At 37.0% G+C, this 16,044-nt stretch overlaps 1 protein-coding gene and 1 long non-coding RNA gene across 2 annotated transcripts in view; both read right to left on the bottom strand.

The window, feature by feature from the left end:
* LOC102436127 (A disintegrin and metallopeptidase domain 3-like) overlaps nucleotides 1-12,780 on the bottom strand; it is an 80,928-nt gene extending 68,148 nt beyond the window's left edge. Inside the window, exons 1-2 of the mRNA XM_023751827.1 lie at nucleotides 12,682-12,780; nucleotides 6,530-6,612 (exon numbers count right to left, since the gene is read on the bottom strand). Coding sequence (XP_023607595.1) covers nucleotides 6,530-6,612; nucleotides 12,682-12,780 — 182 coding nt within the window. The remainder of the gene's footprint in view (nucleotides 1-6,529; nucleotides 6,613-12,681) is intronic.
* A 1,074-nt stretch (nucleotides 12,781-13,854) lies between these two features.
* The window catches only part of LOC111825431, a 6,072-nt gene continuing 3,882 nt past the window's right edge, over nucleotides 13,855-16,044 (bottom strand). Inside the window, exon 3 of the long non-coding RNA XR_002828585.1 lies at nucleotides 13,855-14,000. This is a non-coding gene — a long non-coding RNA (uncharacterized LOC111825431). The remainder of the gene's footprint in view (nucleotides 14,001-16,044) is intronic.

Genomic DNA, 16,044 nt, shown 5'->3' with positions numbered 1-16,044 from the left:
AATGAAATTCTGTACTGTTTATAACATTAAACATGACAGTTTCCTGTTGTTGGTGCTGCTATTTTACTTAGATTCATGTAAATCACATTGAATCTTTCTCTTCTAAAGTGAAATATTTTGTGAGTATTTGGCGAGTGTGTGTAAATGTGTGAATAATTTTATAAAATGCTCTTTCTGAATACAGTCATCGACTTTTTAAAATGTTAGTGTGATGAGTTATTTGAATAAATTTTTCTAGGATTACTCTCCTGCAGAGAGTAAAGCTACTTGGTCATAATGTTTTACAATTATTTGCTACTTTCACTTTTGAAAGGACCTATAACTTTCTTTTCTCACACTTTATTTGTCTTCTATATAACAGTTACATTGATCTCTTAAAATGATACTAAAAATCTGAAGGATTAGTTAATTTATGTTCTATTATCTGAAAAAGATATTTATCTTCCCTTGAATATTGTTTAAAGCCTTAAAACCTTTTGACTAGCAGGATTTTGTGGGCAACTTATTAAATTATTAATACAAATATTTTCATGATTATAAAATCCTATATTATAAAAGCCTAATATGTAAATTGTCCCCTCGACGGGAAGTTCTACTAGGAGTTCAACCACTCGCTATGACGTGTGCTGGCCACCAGGGGGCGGCAGGGAACATGGCAGGTGTTGGCGATGTGGTGCTAGCAGCAGGGGACAGTGGAGGCGCTGCATCCCCCGCCCCCCCCATGGGCACTGACAAGAGCGGGACCACAGCAGGATGGTGGAGCAGGTGAGCTGATGGCGCCAGGCCAAGGTGGGTGCGAGCAGGGGCCCGGGATGCCAGCGCTTGAGTGCCAGGGAAGCCCCTGCGCTCAGATGCTGGGCGACCGCAAGGAGCTCACTTGCACCCACATGGCCTCTTCTGGGTTCAGCCGCTGGGACAGCAGGGGCCGGTCGGGCTCCCTGTGGGTTCACGCAGGAGCCGGTAGGCGAGGCTGGCTGGGAGAGAGAACGCTGCCCGCCCGGCATCCGTGCAGGGCCGCTGGGCAGCCCAGAGGCCCAAGCTGAACCCCAGCCCGTGGCGTCTGGCCACGCTCACTGCATCTTCATGGGGGGACTCAGGCTCCATTACTCAGGCGCCATGACTCAGGCAGATGGGGGCGTGTGGAGGCCCGGGGGCCCAGGTGCTGCCCAGGGCCCAGAGGTCAGCTTGGACCTGCCCTTCCATGCCAGACACTCACACTTCAATCGCCGGCCAGGCCTAGGGATGAATTACATGTACAGGGCCTCTCGTAATATATAATGACATATTGCATTTCTTCAAATATTTTTAAGATTATTATGACTTCTTGTTAGAGTAATATATTTATCATTAAGACATGGAATTATTTATCTTGTTCTGCAGGCTGCTTCTCTCATATCACTCTATGAACTCACATTTACTATCTGATTTGGGTTTCAACTTAAAAATTTTAAAATTTTAAAATTTTATTTTAATCTATTTGTCTTATTTATTTAAAGAGTATTTCTTATAGAGAGCATTTAATGTTTTCATTAAATGATAATCTCTGACTTGGTTGCAAAGTTTACACCAATTACTTTTAATGAAATGTACATATTTAAGTATAAGCCAACTCTCTTGCTGTTTATCTTTGGCATATATTATGTCCTGCCCACCCCCCTCTCATTTTCTTTACCTGTGGTTTTCTACTGAAATTGGATATATCAATATAAACTATGGTTTTAATATAAACACACATGCATATTTATGCACATCCACACACATGTACACACACCATACAATCACATTTGTGTGTATACATGCACATATTTTCTGGCGTGGGCCACTGAATTACATATCAGTAGTGAAACCCCTGTCACAATGAGCATACCAAGCATAGAGATTGACTACTAAACAACATTTCCCTCTCCCCACTAATAGGAAACAGGCTCTTTAATTGAAAAAAAAAAGCTAAAATCCAATTAAAATAGATTAAACAGTGAAAAAGAAAACATGGTAACAACTGAAAAATATAATGGAAACAAAAGGACACACAGAGATAATAAAAATTGATAGGCTTAAAACCACTCTATCAAGAATTTAATTTTGTAATTACAAATCTTCTCACAAAGGAATCTCCAAGTCCAGAGATATTCATTCAATGGTGAACTGCACTAAACATTTGAATAAGGAAAAATACTAATCTTCAAAAATTCATGGAATATAAAGACAGAACACTTCCCAACTAATTATATGAGACAGTATAATCCAGATATTGCAACAAGATAACTATACTCTGAGGAAGCAAAACACTTCAATGATCATAATTTCAAAGCCTTAAAAAATATTTACAAATTAAATGCAACAACAAACTATATCATGACAAAATGGCCTTTGTCCTAGGAATGAAAGGTTACTTCCCTACACTGACAGGAAATGTATACATACATAGACACATCGATATATATGCTCATATGTATCTCTAGATAGATAGTTCTATGGACAATTTGAAAACCTTCCAAAAAGCTAATAAAGGTCTTTCATGAAATGAACAGCCAACATCATACTTAATTTTAAAATATTGATAATTTCTTCCTACAGTAAAAACAAACACAAAAGCATCGATAAACTAGATGAACTACTACCTGCTACTCAAAATCAGAGTGGATTCTTAGACAATACTAAAGAATGATATTTGCAATTCATATCAAATTGGCCTATTAACATTCTACATATCACTCATTATCACTGTTTGTGGGATGCCCAAAACTAAAAAGGATAGCGAAAAGGGAATAAAATTAACAAAATTGCCAACAACAAAGATTGAGAATGCCAAGTGTTAGTGAGGGTGTGGACTAACAGAAACTCATACACCGCTAGTGGAAATTTCACACCTGCCCGAATGACTGCCTACAATCAATCCATCAACAAATAACAAGGCTTGGCGAGGATGTGGAGAAAAGATTACCCTAGAGCACTCTTGATCAGAAGGCAGCCACTGTGGAAACCAGTATGGACTTTCCTCCAAAAATTTTAAGTGGAACTCTCTTCTGACCCTGTGATCCCACTTCTGGAAATATATGCTAAGAATCTGAAAACACCAATTCAAAAGAATATATGCACCCCTATGTTCAGAGATGTGTTATTTACAATAGCCAAAGTCTGAAAATAGCCCAAGTGTCCATCAGTAGATGAATGGATAAAAAGCTGTGTTACATTTACACAATGGAATACTATGTGACTGTAAAAAAAAAAAAAAAGAAGAAGGAAATCTTACCTTTTGCAACAGCATGGATGGACCTGGAGATTATTGTGCTAAGTGAAGTAAGCCCGTCAGTGAAAGACAAATACCATATGACCTCACTAATACGTGGAATCTAACAAACAAAATAAATGAATAAAACAGAAACAGAGGCATGGATACAGGGAATAGACTGACAGCTGTGAGAGGGGGATGGGGAGGGGGAACTAGATGAAAGATGATGAAAGGATTAGCCTAAGAACATATATGCCTAACCCCTAGACACAGACAAAAGACAAAAGTGTGGGAATGGCCAGAGGGAAGGGGGTGAGGGCAAGGGCAGGCTGGAAGTGGCTAAGGGTAAAAAAAGGGGGCACGTGAACTTCATATTGCATTGTGTGCCCACCACCCAAAGTCACATCATCTTCCCTCACTGGAAACTGGACTCTTGACTACTCTTGACTACCCTTTACTACTCCAACCCCCTCCTTTCCCTCTGTTGTCCGTGTCTTTGAGTTTTTGTTTGTTTGTTTTTGTTTTTTCATTTGTTGCTTTGGGTTTTATATAGCACACATGAGTAAAATCAGATGGCTCTTAACTTTTTCTGACGTATTTTGCTTAGCATGGCATGCATCCAATGTGTCCCAAATGGCAATATTTCATCTTTTTCTGTGGTTGAGGAGGATGTATGTACCACATCTTCTTTATCCTATCATAGAATCAGTTTAGCCTGCAATGGTGGGAGGGGTGGTGTCACAGGATTTAAAAAATGTTTTACTTCCTTAATAGGAAAAGAGCAGCAGTGCTGTTAGTTTCATCTTAGGTCAATTTTGTTATATTTTTATGAATTTAACTATTTCGTTTAAATAACACTTAATCTGCATATATTTTTTTAGATTTTATTTACACCTTCATATATTTCTCATTCCTAATGTTACATATTTTTCTTCTCCTTTCCATTTTCCTTAGTCTACCTTACCAAAATATATCATTTTCTCCCCAGAAATCAACCTTTGACACTATGGATCCAGAAAATTTTAGCTTAACTTTCTTTTTCATTAATTCTACTTCTTAATTTCAGTCACATCTTTAACTTTTTTAAGGTTATAATTATTTTTAAATTTGAATTTCCAGACCTTTTTTTGCTTATTTAAGTATTTGTAATTATAAATTATTCCCCTCTACCATCTTATGAGCATGACTCAAACTTTGGTTTGCAATTTTTTCGTTATTGATCATTAGTTATTATTTAATATCCATTTTATACTCATAGATACAGAGAACAAACTTCGTCTTCAACTCATGAATTATGTACATGTGTATTTTTAAATCACCAAATACATATTTCAGTCTTTTTGATAAATTTTAAATTGTGACCATATAAGGAGTTTTGTACTGTGTTTGATTTTTAATTCTTTAACGTGCTTTTGTCAATTTTGTTGACTCACCTGTATATTCTTAAGAAGCATTAATTACTGTGGAGACAGACCTGATTTATAGCAGGATCAGCAAAGTTCTGCCTTTATTTCTGGGGATGCCTCCAGCCTGAATGTGTCTGACTCTTAGTCAGAAGGACTGTGAGATTTGTAATGCACATGTAGGGTACAAAACTTCCCTGGCTAAAGTTAGCTTCCTTAGTGTTGCCCAACCTATCTAGACAGGGCTGGCGTGGCTTCCTAGTGGCTGAAGCTTTGTCAGGAGTAGTCTCTCAAGGCAAAAGTTCCTCCCCCAGGTCTTGTTATTCCAAACCAGAGACTCAGCATGTTTCAGGAGCAGAGACTGGGTTCATGAGGAGCTGACTGTGGATGTTTCTTGGATCCTGATATTTGCCTGAATTCTCTTTCTCCTGCTGCACCAGATGCTTTGCCCTTAAAAGGCTCACGTGTGATACACTGTGGGGTCTAGTGAGTCCTAACAAATAGCAGAAAGGGAAACCAGTGCATTTACTCCATGGGATCATTCAATTAATATATATCCATTGGATAAAATGTTTATTTTTGCTTTTCAAGTATTCTTTATATCTTTATGATTTGTCCACCACCATTTGAACAAAACATTTTTTTCTCTTAATTTTTCAATTACAATTGATATTCAGTATATTAGCTCCAGGTGTACACCATGGTGGTTGCAAATTTATATAATTTAGGAAGTGATCCCCTGGATAAGTCTGGTCCCCACTTGGCAGCATACATAGTTACTATGATATTATTGACTATATTCCTTATGCTGTACTTTACATGCCCATGACTAATTGTAAGAACCAATTTGTATTTCTTAATACCTTCACCATTATCACCCAGCTTCCCCTCAACCACCCTCATTTCTGGCAACCATCAGTTTGTTCTCTGTACCTATGAGTCTGTGTTTTGATTCTTCATTTACTTTGTTCTTTAGATTCCACATATAAGTGAAATCATATGGTATTTGTCTTTGCAGCATTATTCACAATAGCCAAGATATGGCAGCAACCTAAGTTGCCATCAATAGACAAATGGATAAAGAAGATGTGGTACATACTATATGCAATGGAATATTACTCGACCATATAAAAAGAATGAAAACTTACCATTTGCAACAACACGGATTATGTTTAGAGAAAACCATATTTTTTTGGACTCACTATGAAAATGAATTTGAAAATGTCTCCCCCTAGTGCTATAAGATCTGATTTTATATGTGCTGAGGGCACCTGTTAAAGTTGTACAAATTTATAATTATTATATGTGCCTGGTGAACTGCATATTTTAATAAAGCTTATCCCTCATAACGTTGTGTGTGTATTAAGGATGTTTGAGTGCATTAAATGTACTTCTTTCTTTTTCTGTTATTATTGTGGACACTCAAGTTTTCTTTTTGTTCCTATTATCCCAGTATATGTTATACTCTCCTAAAAATTTTAACCTCTTGGGATACTTATGTTTTTAAAGTAATAGCTTTTATAAACTCATAAAGACTGGATTTTTTAAAATTTGGTGCCATAATGTGAAACAGTCAGACCGTCATTCTATAAAACCTGCCTCAGTATCTAATAGTTTTTCAGTTGGCAATTTAATATTCCTCTTTGGCCCTGCTACTGAGGTTCCAATCCTTGGATTCCTAACATATCACTGAGTACCTTTATAATTTCACAATTTTCATATATCACTTAAGAAATTAAAATAATCAAAATACTTGCTGTCATTCAGATAAAATGTCACTTAAACACATCTATTAGAACACAAAATTTTACAAAGGGATATTCATGAATTAACTTAGGTTCTGCAGTCCAGTAAAAATAAAACACTTATTTTTTTAAAGTGATTTCTTAATTACTTGTGTTTCTGAAACATCAATATCGTTGGTGGTGGTTCCGAGCTTTCGTGGCACTGTAATTTGCAGATGTGATGTTTCAGAGTCTGCAGTTAGAAAACAAAAGGAGACATATGTAATACTTTAAACAATAAAGAACTTAAAAAAATAAATAAAAATAACATAGCTTATACTATTAGGAGGAGGAGGAGGAGGAGGAGGAGGAGGAGGAGGAAGAGGAGGAGGAAGAGGAGGAGAAAAAGAAGAAAACGTGTGAACTTTCCCAGGGTGTAGCATCCTTCATCTTCATTTATTTGTCCTCTCCTGCCATGTCACTCTGAACTTCCATGTCCACACACACACACACACACACACACACACACACACATTGTGCGACTCCAGGAAGAGGCCCCTCTCATGTGAGAGTGTTGCCCTACCACTGTCCAGAGAGCTGGGACTCGCTGACCTCAACCCTGACTGGGGGAGGAAGTGCTGGTCTCAGGACCCCATCCAGGCTCTCTGGGGACCCACCGCCCCAGCAGCAGGGCGCCCTCTCCTGCCCCTGCAGACTCAGGTAAGTGAGGGCCAACTGCCCCAGGCCTGCTCTGAGCTCTCCAACCACCAGGCTCAGCAGGACCCTGAAACTAGGTGGCTCTGACAGCATGACTGGGGACCCCCAGCCTGGCCCTGGGATCTGGAGCAAGAAGGGAGACACTGGCCTCACCCGGGGACACTGTGCTGGGCGGCCCTCCTATGGCGCAGGTTCCCCACTTACAATGGTCTGCGAAGGTCAACCTGCCGAGGCCTGAGAGGATCAGCAAGAGAAACAGCATTGCGAGCCAGGTGACCCTCGCCACAGTGCAGGCAGTTGGTGGCATAACTGAGGCGTCTCGCGCATGCGCAGGGGGCTGAGTTCTGGGCCAGGAGGATGGAATGTGAGACTGCTCGGCCCCGCCCACCACTGACGACTCAGCCAGCGAGTCCTGCCTCCTGCGAGGTGCCTCATTTCTCCCAGGCTAACATTTTAAAGGCCTTTGGGGGTCACATTCGGTTATAAAGCCACTTTCTTCTCTGGAAGCAGCTATTGTTGGTGAAGTTCTTGGCAATATGAAGAGTTCACGTCATAGCTTTCTGGTAAAAAGACTAAATTACTGCATTAAAGGAAAAAGACAATAGAAATTCCCAATATGTTTAGTAGCAGACAATTGCCTTTTTTAATCATATCTAGTGCCAGATGTCTCAGGTCTAAACAAATACAGACATACCCATGAACATAAAGGTATATTGTAATATATATAAATATATATATACATATATATATATATACATATATATATATATTCAATTCTTCAATTGGCAGTAAGTTCATTTCTTAGAAAATCTTTGGCTAAAGAAACTAAATTTAAAAACTATATATGAAATGTGTGTATATATTCATTCTAATCCCCCAGTATGAAGTTACAATTAAAGTATTAGGCAGAAAAAAAACAAGTATGAAGTGATCCTGTAAAAACAACTTTATATTCTCATTATTTATTCCTTGTGTATAATTTGATTTCTGCAGCTAAGCAGACTAAATAAAAGTTAAAAGTAAGCTTCCCCCCCACCCCCCATCAAGTGTGAAGTTCACCTGTGGAAAGGCATGGAATTAACTTGGAAAGAGCTTTCATTTGATGGCTTAATATGCAGCCAATTTTTAACTTTTGCAAGGATTTCTATGCCGAACAGTTCCTAACTTGTTCTTCTATGGAATACATGTGCTTTCATTCCTTACTTGCAATATTTATAAACACAATAAAGTGATTGAGTTTTCCCAATATGTAAAATGAAACAAAATAAAACAATGAAAATATATTTTTCATGCTTTTCTTAAATCATTTTAGCGTGATTTATCAAAAAAAAAACTATATGCAAGTACCAAATATAGCATAGAAAATTCTACTTCTAAATAGCCAGTTCTGTATACAATATTTCACTAACATATTCACAGCCTAATTATTTAGTTTTGTTTTGATGCATGCTGTATGCCATACTCATTTATTTGAATTCTTTTTTTAATTGTTTTATTGCTTAAGGTATTACAAAGAGTATTACATATGTCTCCTTTTTTTCCTGCCCTTGACAATCTCCTGGCCTCCCCTATCCCCCAGTGTCTTATGTCCATTGGTTATGCTTATATGCATGCATACAAGTCCTTCGGTTGATCTCTTACCCTTCCCTCTTGCCCCCCAAACCTCCCCGGCCTTCCCACTGTAGTTTGACAGTCTGTTCGAGGCTGCTCTGCCTCTGTATCTATTTTTGTTCATAAGTTTATAATGGTCTTTATTATCCATAAATGAGTGAGATCATGTGGCATTTTTCCTTCATTGACTGGCTTATTTCACTTAGCATAATGCTCTCCAGTTCCATCCATGCTGCTGCAAATGGTAAGAATTCCTTCTTTTTTTACAGCAGCATAGTATTCCATCGTGTAGATATACCACAGTTTTTTGAATTCTTTTATATATTTTAAAATTAGCATTTGTATATTTTACAAAATTATGACTATTAATAGATTTAGTATATCAATATTATGTTGCTCTTAAAATAAACTGCTTTTTTGATTGTCCAAAACCTTATCAAATCTTTGAAGTCTTCTAAATGTCGCTGAAGGCATGATGAGTATTAAAAGGTTGTTCAATGGTTCTAAAAATTTATGTTGCTTAGTCAAGTAACCAAAAGGTGAAATATGTATTCATTATTTAAATTAATGACTTAATTTTCATGACTGGTAATAACTGCTCAGTTTTTAATATGCAAGAATTATAGGCATTCAAATCATTTGTGTTCATATCAGCAATTATTTTTTACATGTTTACTACAAGCATGGAACTAAGCTGATATCAAAATATGTGTGACACTCTCCCTATTTCCAAGTCCATCAGAGACTAACAGAAAACTAGATATGTACAAGAGATGCCACAGATAGAAGCAAAAAAAAAAACCCCTTGTTAGAGGGATGTTCAAAGTTCTCTGGGACCACAACCAAGATAATTTTGTTTTCTATACAGATATCAAGTGAAGCTAAAGAGTAGCTGTGACATTTTGGGTTTTGTGAATGACTTGTACTGATGTTAATGCATTTTATAACTTTTTTCTTAAGTAATTTTAAAATTTTATAAAGATTTACATGCAAATGAATGATAGATTTGTGTGTTAGAATGATAACTTGTAATAGTGTGAGGGGATTAAAATGATGAGGACCGGAAGCAATAACTTCATTAAAGGGGAATTTTCCATGGGCTGGGCCAGTACTGTCTACATCCTCAGGAATAAAGAGTGGGAGGGGAATAAAGTAGTAAAGATATCTGAGAGCTTTTTAGGGAGAAAAATAGGTTTGTTGATTCATTTAATATGGAGGAGGGTGAAATTGTTGTTAAACAACTGGAATGAGAGGAGGTCACCAATGTTATAGGAAGCAGATTCAAACAGGGAGTGAGAGATAATGAGTTCAGTTAAGAATATGTTCCATCATTTGTTGGGAGCAGACCATGGGAGGTGTAGCCTCGACAAAATTGAACAGATGCATTTCAGAGAGCAGCAGCTCTTCATCATTCATGCTCCTTATTCTAGGAGCTATCCAGAGTACATTCCTGGCTGCCACATGTCCCTCTACTTGCACACACTTATCTGCTTCCAGGGTGTCCAACTTTTAGAAATGGCTATAGGCCTTGTCAGCGCAGCAAGAGCACTTTTCTGACATCAGTGTGCCTCAGAGATTAGTTTGGCATTCAACTTGGAAACTGGCAAACTGATTCCACAGGGACTTGTGGGGGATGGTGCAGAGGGGAGCATTAGCCATATCAGTGACCACAGTCCTCTCAAAGGATGTATTAAAAGGTCTCCCACCGTGGGAACTATGGCAAGCTTATACCTTGGGAACTTGTCTTGACTTCTCATTGTACTTCTGAAGATGTAAGCAAGCTCTGTCTGCTTTCATTCGGTGATCCACATGTGAGTACACTGCACGACCTGAGCTCCACCTGTTTCAGTAGGGCTCTCCCTTTTCCAAGAAATTTTTTAAAAAATGACCTTGCATATTACACTCAGGAACAGTTACAACAACCAGGAATTATTTTGGTAATCTGTGTCCAGTCCATCATGAGCCTACTAGGAATTTAGGTAGGCATATGAACTAGATAAAACATTGACCTGAAAACAAACAAAAAAAAAGAAAAATAAAAAAAAGCAAACTAATCATCCGAGAGATGCAAATCAAAACAACAGTGAGGTACCATCTCACACCTGTCAGACTGGCTATCATCAACAAATCAACAAACGACAAGTGCTGGAGAGGATGTGGAGAAAAAGGAACACTCGTACCTGCTGGTGGGAATGCAGACTGGTGCAGCCACTATGGAAGACAGTATGGAGTTTCCTCAAAAAACTAAAAATGGAAATACCATTTGACCCTGTGATCCCACTTCTAGGAATATATCCCAAGAAACCAGAAACACCAATCAGAAAGGATATATGCACCCATATGTTCATAGCAGCACAATTCACCATAGCTAAGATCTGGAAACAGCCTAAGTGCCCATCAGTAGATGAATGGATTAGAAAACTGTAGTACATCTACACAATGGAATACTATGCTGCTGTTAAAAAGAAGGAACTCTTACCATTTGCAACAGCATAGATGGAACTGGAGAGCATTATGCTAAGTGAAATAAGCCAGTCAATGAAGGAAAAATACCACATGATCTCACTCATTCATGGATAATAGAGACCATTATAAACTTTTGAACAATAATAGATACAGAGGCAGAGCTGCCTCACACAGATTGTCAAACTGCAGCGGGAAGGCCGGGGAGGGTTGGGGGGCAGGAGGGATGGGGGTAAGAGATCAACCGAAGGACTTGTATGCATGCATATAAGCATAACCAATGGACATAAGACACTGGGAGGTAGGGGAGGCCAGGGGATTGTCAAGGGCAGGGAAAAAAAAGGACACATATGTAATACCCTTTGTAATACTTTAAGCAATAAAAAAAGCATTATTCTGTATATATGTGCATGTAAGTGAACAGCACTGAGAAGTATTTTGTATCAAGAGAATGACCAGCAGTATCAGAGAAATATCCTACCAAATCTGAATCTCTAGGGTTAGTGCTTCAGAATGAGTATTTTAGAAAACCTCCAAAAAAAAAGAAAAAGAAAAAGAAAAAGAGAACCTCCCCAGGTAGTAATGATGCACACAATTAGTTATGACAAGCTGGTGTTCAATGAAAACAGATGGAAGTCAATAACACCATCACTTAAAGTCAAGTAAGTGGATGGTAACAAAGCAAACTGAGGAAGAATTCTCAGAGGCAGATAAACAACTAGGATTAAGAAGAGATGGAAATGTTTCAGACATGAAAAAACAGTTCCAGTTTCAAATGAGGAATAATCAAATGTCAGCTAAGAAAAAAAAAAGACTGAAGGTAATTACTGGAATTTAACACAGCAGAGGTAAGTGATTGTTTTGCCAAAATAATTTCAGAAAACAGCCAGGGATCAAAGCTTGTCTGCAGTTAAGCAACGAGGATATTTTTATTTCTGAAAGCTTATAGCTATTATTAAAGATTTCATATTGGGCTATATCTGCACAACAGCCCAGATTTTAACTGATACAAAATTACCAAACCCTATGTTTCTCAATTAGGAAGGACAATCTTCAGAGTATTACACAACTATATGGTTTCCAAATTTTCACTGGCCTTTTACACAATTTGTATGGAAGTATGAGTAACAGAAGTTTCCTTACTGTATGCAAATTTTTTATTTTAACAGCCCCTCATTTTTCAGCACTCATTTTCCTCTTCAAATTTAAAAGCAAAATGGTTTGGGGGCAAGACATTTCAACTCCACGTTTGAATTGTTCTTTGCCCCTCACTTCTTTCTACAATTTCAGCGTGGAGAGACAGTGAAAGTAGAAATGCTGCCTTATAAGAAGTCCCAAACTCACCCTGGCCCAGAGCCACTTGGTATTTTACTTCGTTTAGGCTTTCCTCATTTGGTCATTTCAACAACTGATAAATATTGGCCTCATATGATGATCCTCTCTTCAGATCGCCCAACTCATCAGTATTCGGAGAGCCCTAAAGATAGGGTAAAGTTATCTCTACTAGTAACAACAGACTGGGCAACCTTACCACTTTTGGTCGTGCAACAATAGTACTTCTTAGCAGCTTCTCTACTCTCCGTAACAGAAAGCAGATCTGAAATATACCTTCTTTGCTTCCTACAGGCATGGCTCATAGGCTCTGCCAACCCAGGTCAAACATCGAGGCAATTGAGTATTCTTGTCCAGGGTGATTTGTAAATTACAGCCATGATAGAAATGCGTCTCAAATAAGGTATTTAAAGGAAAATAGAAAAGAAAAAAAAAGATACCTCCAAGGACAGTTGTATGCTCAATGATATTACACAACTATCTCTCTCGGGGTGGGGGTTGAGAGGGGCAGGGAGGGAGACTTATGGGTTTATCAGTTTCAGTGAAGGCTAATTTCAAACTGTCACTTGATATTTTTAGAGGCAGAGATGGAAAGAGACATGGGTTGCACACCATAACATAGTAACTTCACTATAAAGATATAACCAATATGGGAAGCATGCCAGAGTCCCCGGATAATCAAGGCTAGAGTGTGTAGGCCTTGGTGATAGTATACTGAATGTCCAAGGCCACTCTGCCCCTAGGCTAAGATAACATAAGCAGCTGCAAGGCCACAACAATCTCACAGTGTGCTGTGCCCTTCTATAACCCAAATGATTGTCACTGTTGGCAACCAGCCTTCTTTGTCTCTGGAGTGATATACAGGTTACTGACCAGCTAGTTGGCCAGAGAGCAGCTAGGAAGGGAAAAGGATAGAGAGCTCAGATGGAGCTGAGAGCTGGTACTGCCAAGAGGTAAGGCTAAGAGCTCCCAGAGAGCTTAGATGTAGCTACCATGTTAACCAGCTAGAGTGTGCTGGGCAGGAGAGACAGAGGCTGCTAAGCCAGAGAGTTCAGATACCGCTCCGATGTAAGGTGGTGAGTTTAGAGGCAGATAATAACAGTGGGTACAGAGACTGCTACTACTTTGTGAGAAAGATATGTATTTTCCAGATGGTGTTCGGCTGCCTGATTGGGACACTGTTGTGAAGGACTATTTTGTCTGATGGAAAACAGAAAAATAGGCCCTCTTGGCTTCATGGGACAAGGATCCTAGGTTGCTTTCCCCTGAGATTCAGAGCCTCTTCAGGATTCAAGTTGGAGTAGATAGGGTGAAAATTGATGCTGTAAATACATAAACACCAGACATAATTCAGGTGACTCAGATGCAGATTATTTATTATTTCATAATTTAAACCTTCAGTAGTGACAACAGAGGTGAGGAATAAATTATGTTTTTATCTCTTCTTGGTTTAGGCCAGTTTCTGATGATTTATTTGGGTTTATCTTCTCTTCAGGCCAAAGTTGTTAGAGACTGTTGCTGTAAAAGAAAACAAAACAAAATACCGGAGTTGCTTCTTTCTTTTTCTGAGCTAACATATTTCTAACGCGAGTAATTTAAAAGATGTGGGTAATTATAAGGATCAAGGAAATGAAAACTAAATCTAGAAAAAAAAACAAACAAACAAGGATCTGTTGCCTTAACTGCAAATACTCTGAATTTTATAATAGAAGTGGTTTTATAAATACTCTATTTATCCATGTTCAGTAGAATGATTCACACACTTTGATACACATACAATTTACTGAATGAATTAGAAGAGGAAAGCCAAGGCAATATTTGGCATTCCAAGGACTCTGAATGATGAGGATCTAATGTCATTAAAATCTAAAATCACTCTGTAGAATTATGAAAAATGAAACCAATTAAGCATGAAATAAAGTCAAAATGTTTATTGTAAATTTAAGTACAAAAGCAAAAATGACAAAATATTTTTAGAACCACGATAAATAATGTTTAAAAAATGTTATTTGTTAACAGTATGCTAGATCTAAAACCCTAACTTACATAACAGAAAAATCAGCCAAGAGGCAGAAGGTAAAAATATAATTAGCATTCCTAATACTAAAGGTCGTCTCAAAATTGCCTCTAGTTCCATATGGTAATATTTTGTACTTTTTATTTCTATGTCATACTCTTGATAGACATAGATCATTACTAAATGACATAGTGAAAAAAATAGCAAAAAAGCCAATAGGACAGTAAAAAATAGTAAAATTTTAAGATATGCTCTCTCTCAGAAAATATACCACTTACATGTCCAATTGACTAAAAGTAAATAATTTATGAAGTTACAACTGGACACATACAGATTCGTGGTGATCATTACAATTAGGTAATTTGGCAATAGATATCAAAAAACAATAAGAGTGTACATACTATATTTATGCTTTGATCAATCTCTCTTCTAGGGATTTAACCTAAGACTATAATCAGACAATTGCTCCAAAATGTGTATCCATTTAAGGATATTATTTACAGGGAATTTGTAATAATGAAAAACTGGAAGTACTCTAAATATTCATAATAATCAATTTTAAAATAAATTCTTTTTCATTTTTAAATTGAATACCAAATGTCAGAAAATAATTACATAGGCCTAATTTTAAGATAGGAAATGTCCATAATAGTCTCTAAGTTTAAAAAAGTACTTTTTTGTTTACTTAGGAAAACATTTAAGAAGACATGCATCTATATTATTAATGAAAATCGTCTTTGTGTGTTGATTATGAAAATGTATACTTAATTTATATATCTACCAAGGTAACATTGATATTTTAATAAATATTTGATAATATATTAACAATCAGAAATATGAAGTTTGAAAATAAAATTACCTATATTGTAATTCACTGTTAGTTTAGTTCTAAAACCAAAATTTACCTGGATATTCCTACTTTCCTTTTATATGCATTTCAGAATCTTTTTCTCAATTATATGTACCCATGTATCCAAAATATATTTTCATTGAGTTTATTTTTAATATAATTATAAAATAATAATAATATATTTTTTAAACTGTCAGGCACTGGAAAAGCTTTATGTGTAAGCACAGGAAGGGGAGAAAGCAAAGTAAAACCTGGTAACTGCTCCCTACCTGCCTGCCCTACCTTACACCTCCATCCCCTCAATTCTTTGCCCTCAAAATATACAGAAACCTACATATACATAGATGTTGGAAGAGGATACGTTTTAAAGTTAAAAGATTAAAAAGGAAGAGGTAAATACTGTCAGCTTCACCTTACATGGAAAAGGAAAGAGAAATATTTTAGATAATAAGATTCAAAATTCATGGGGAATTTCCTTTATCATTAAGTCTCAAAAATAAATGTTAAATTAATTATAAAGTAAATATAAAATGTAAATATGATATGTATGATAGTTTTAAAAATGAAAAATGTAAGTTACAAATATGATTGAAGCCTAATAGCTTCAGAAGATGATAAACTGCTGAACTGTAATAAAAAGTATACTGTACCAATATATATATATATATATATATATATATATATATATATATATA

This window comes from Myotis lucifugus, unplaced genomic scaffold (genome assembly GCF_000147115.1).
Source record: "Myotis lucifugus unplaced genomic scaffold, Myoluc2.0 scaffold_26, whole genome shotgun sequence".
In the NCBI taxonomy this organism is placed as follows: Eukaryota; Metazoa; Chordata; class Mammalia; order Chiroptera; family Vespertilionidae; genus Myotis; species Myotis lucifugus.
Note: the sequence above shows the minus strand (reverse complement) of the source record. Positions and strands in the feature narration are given on the sequence as shown.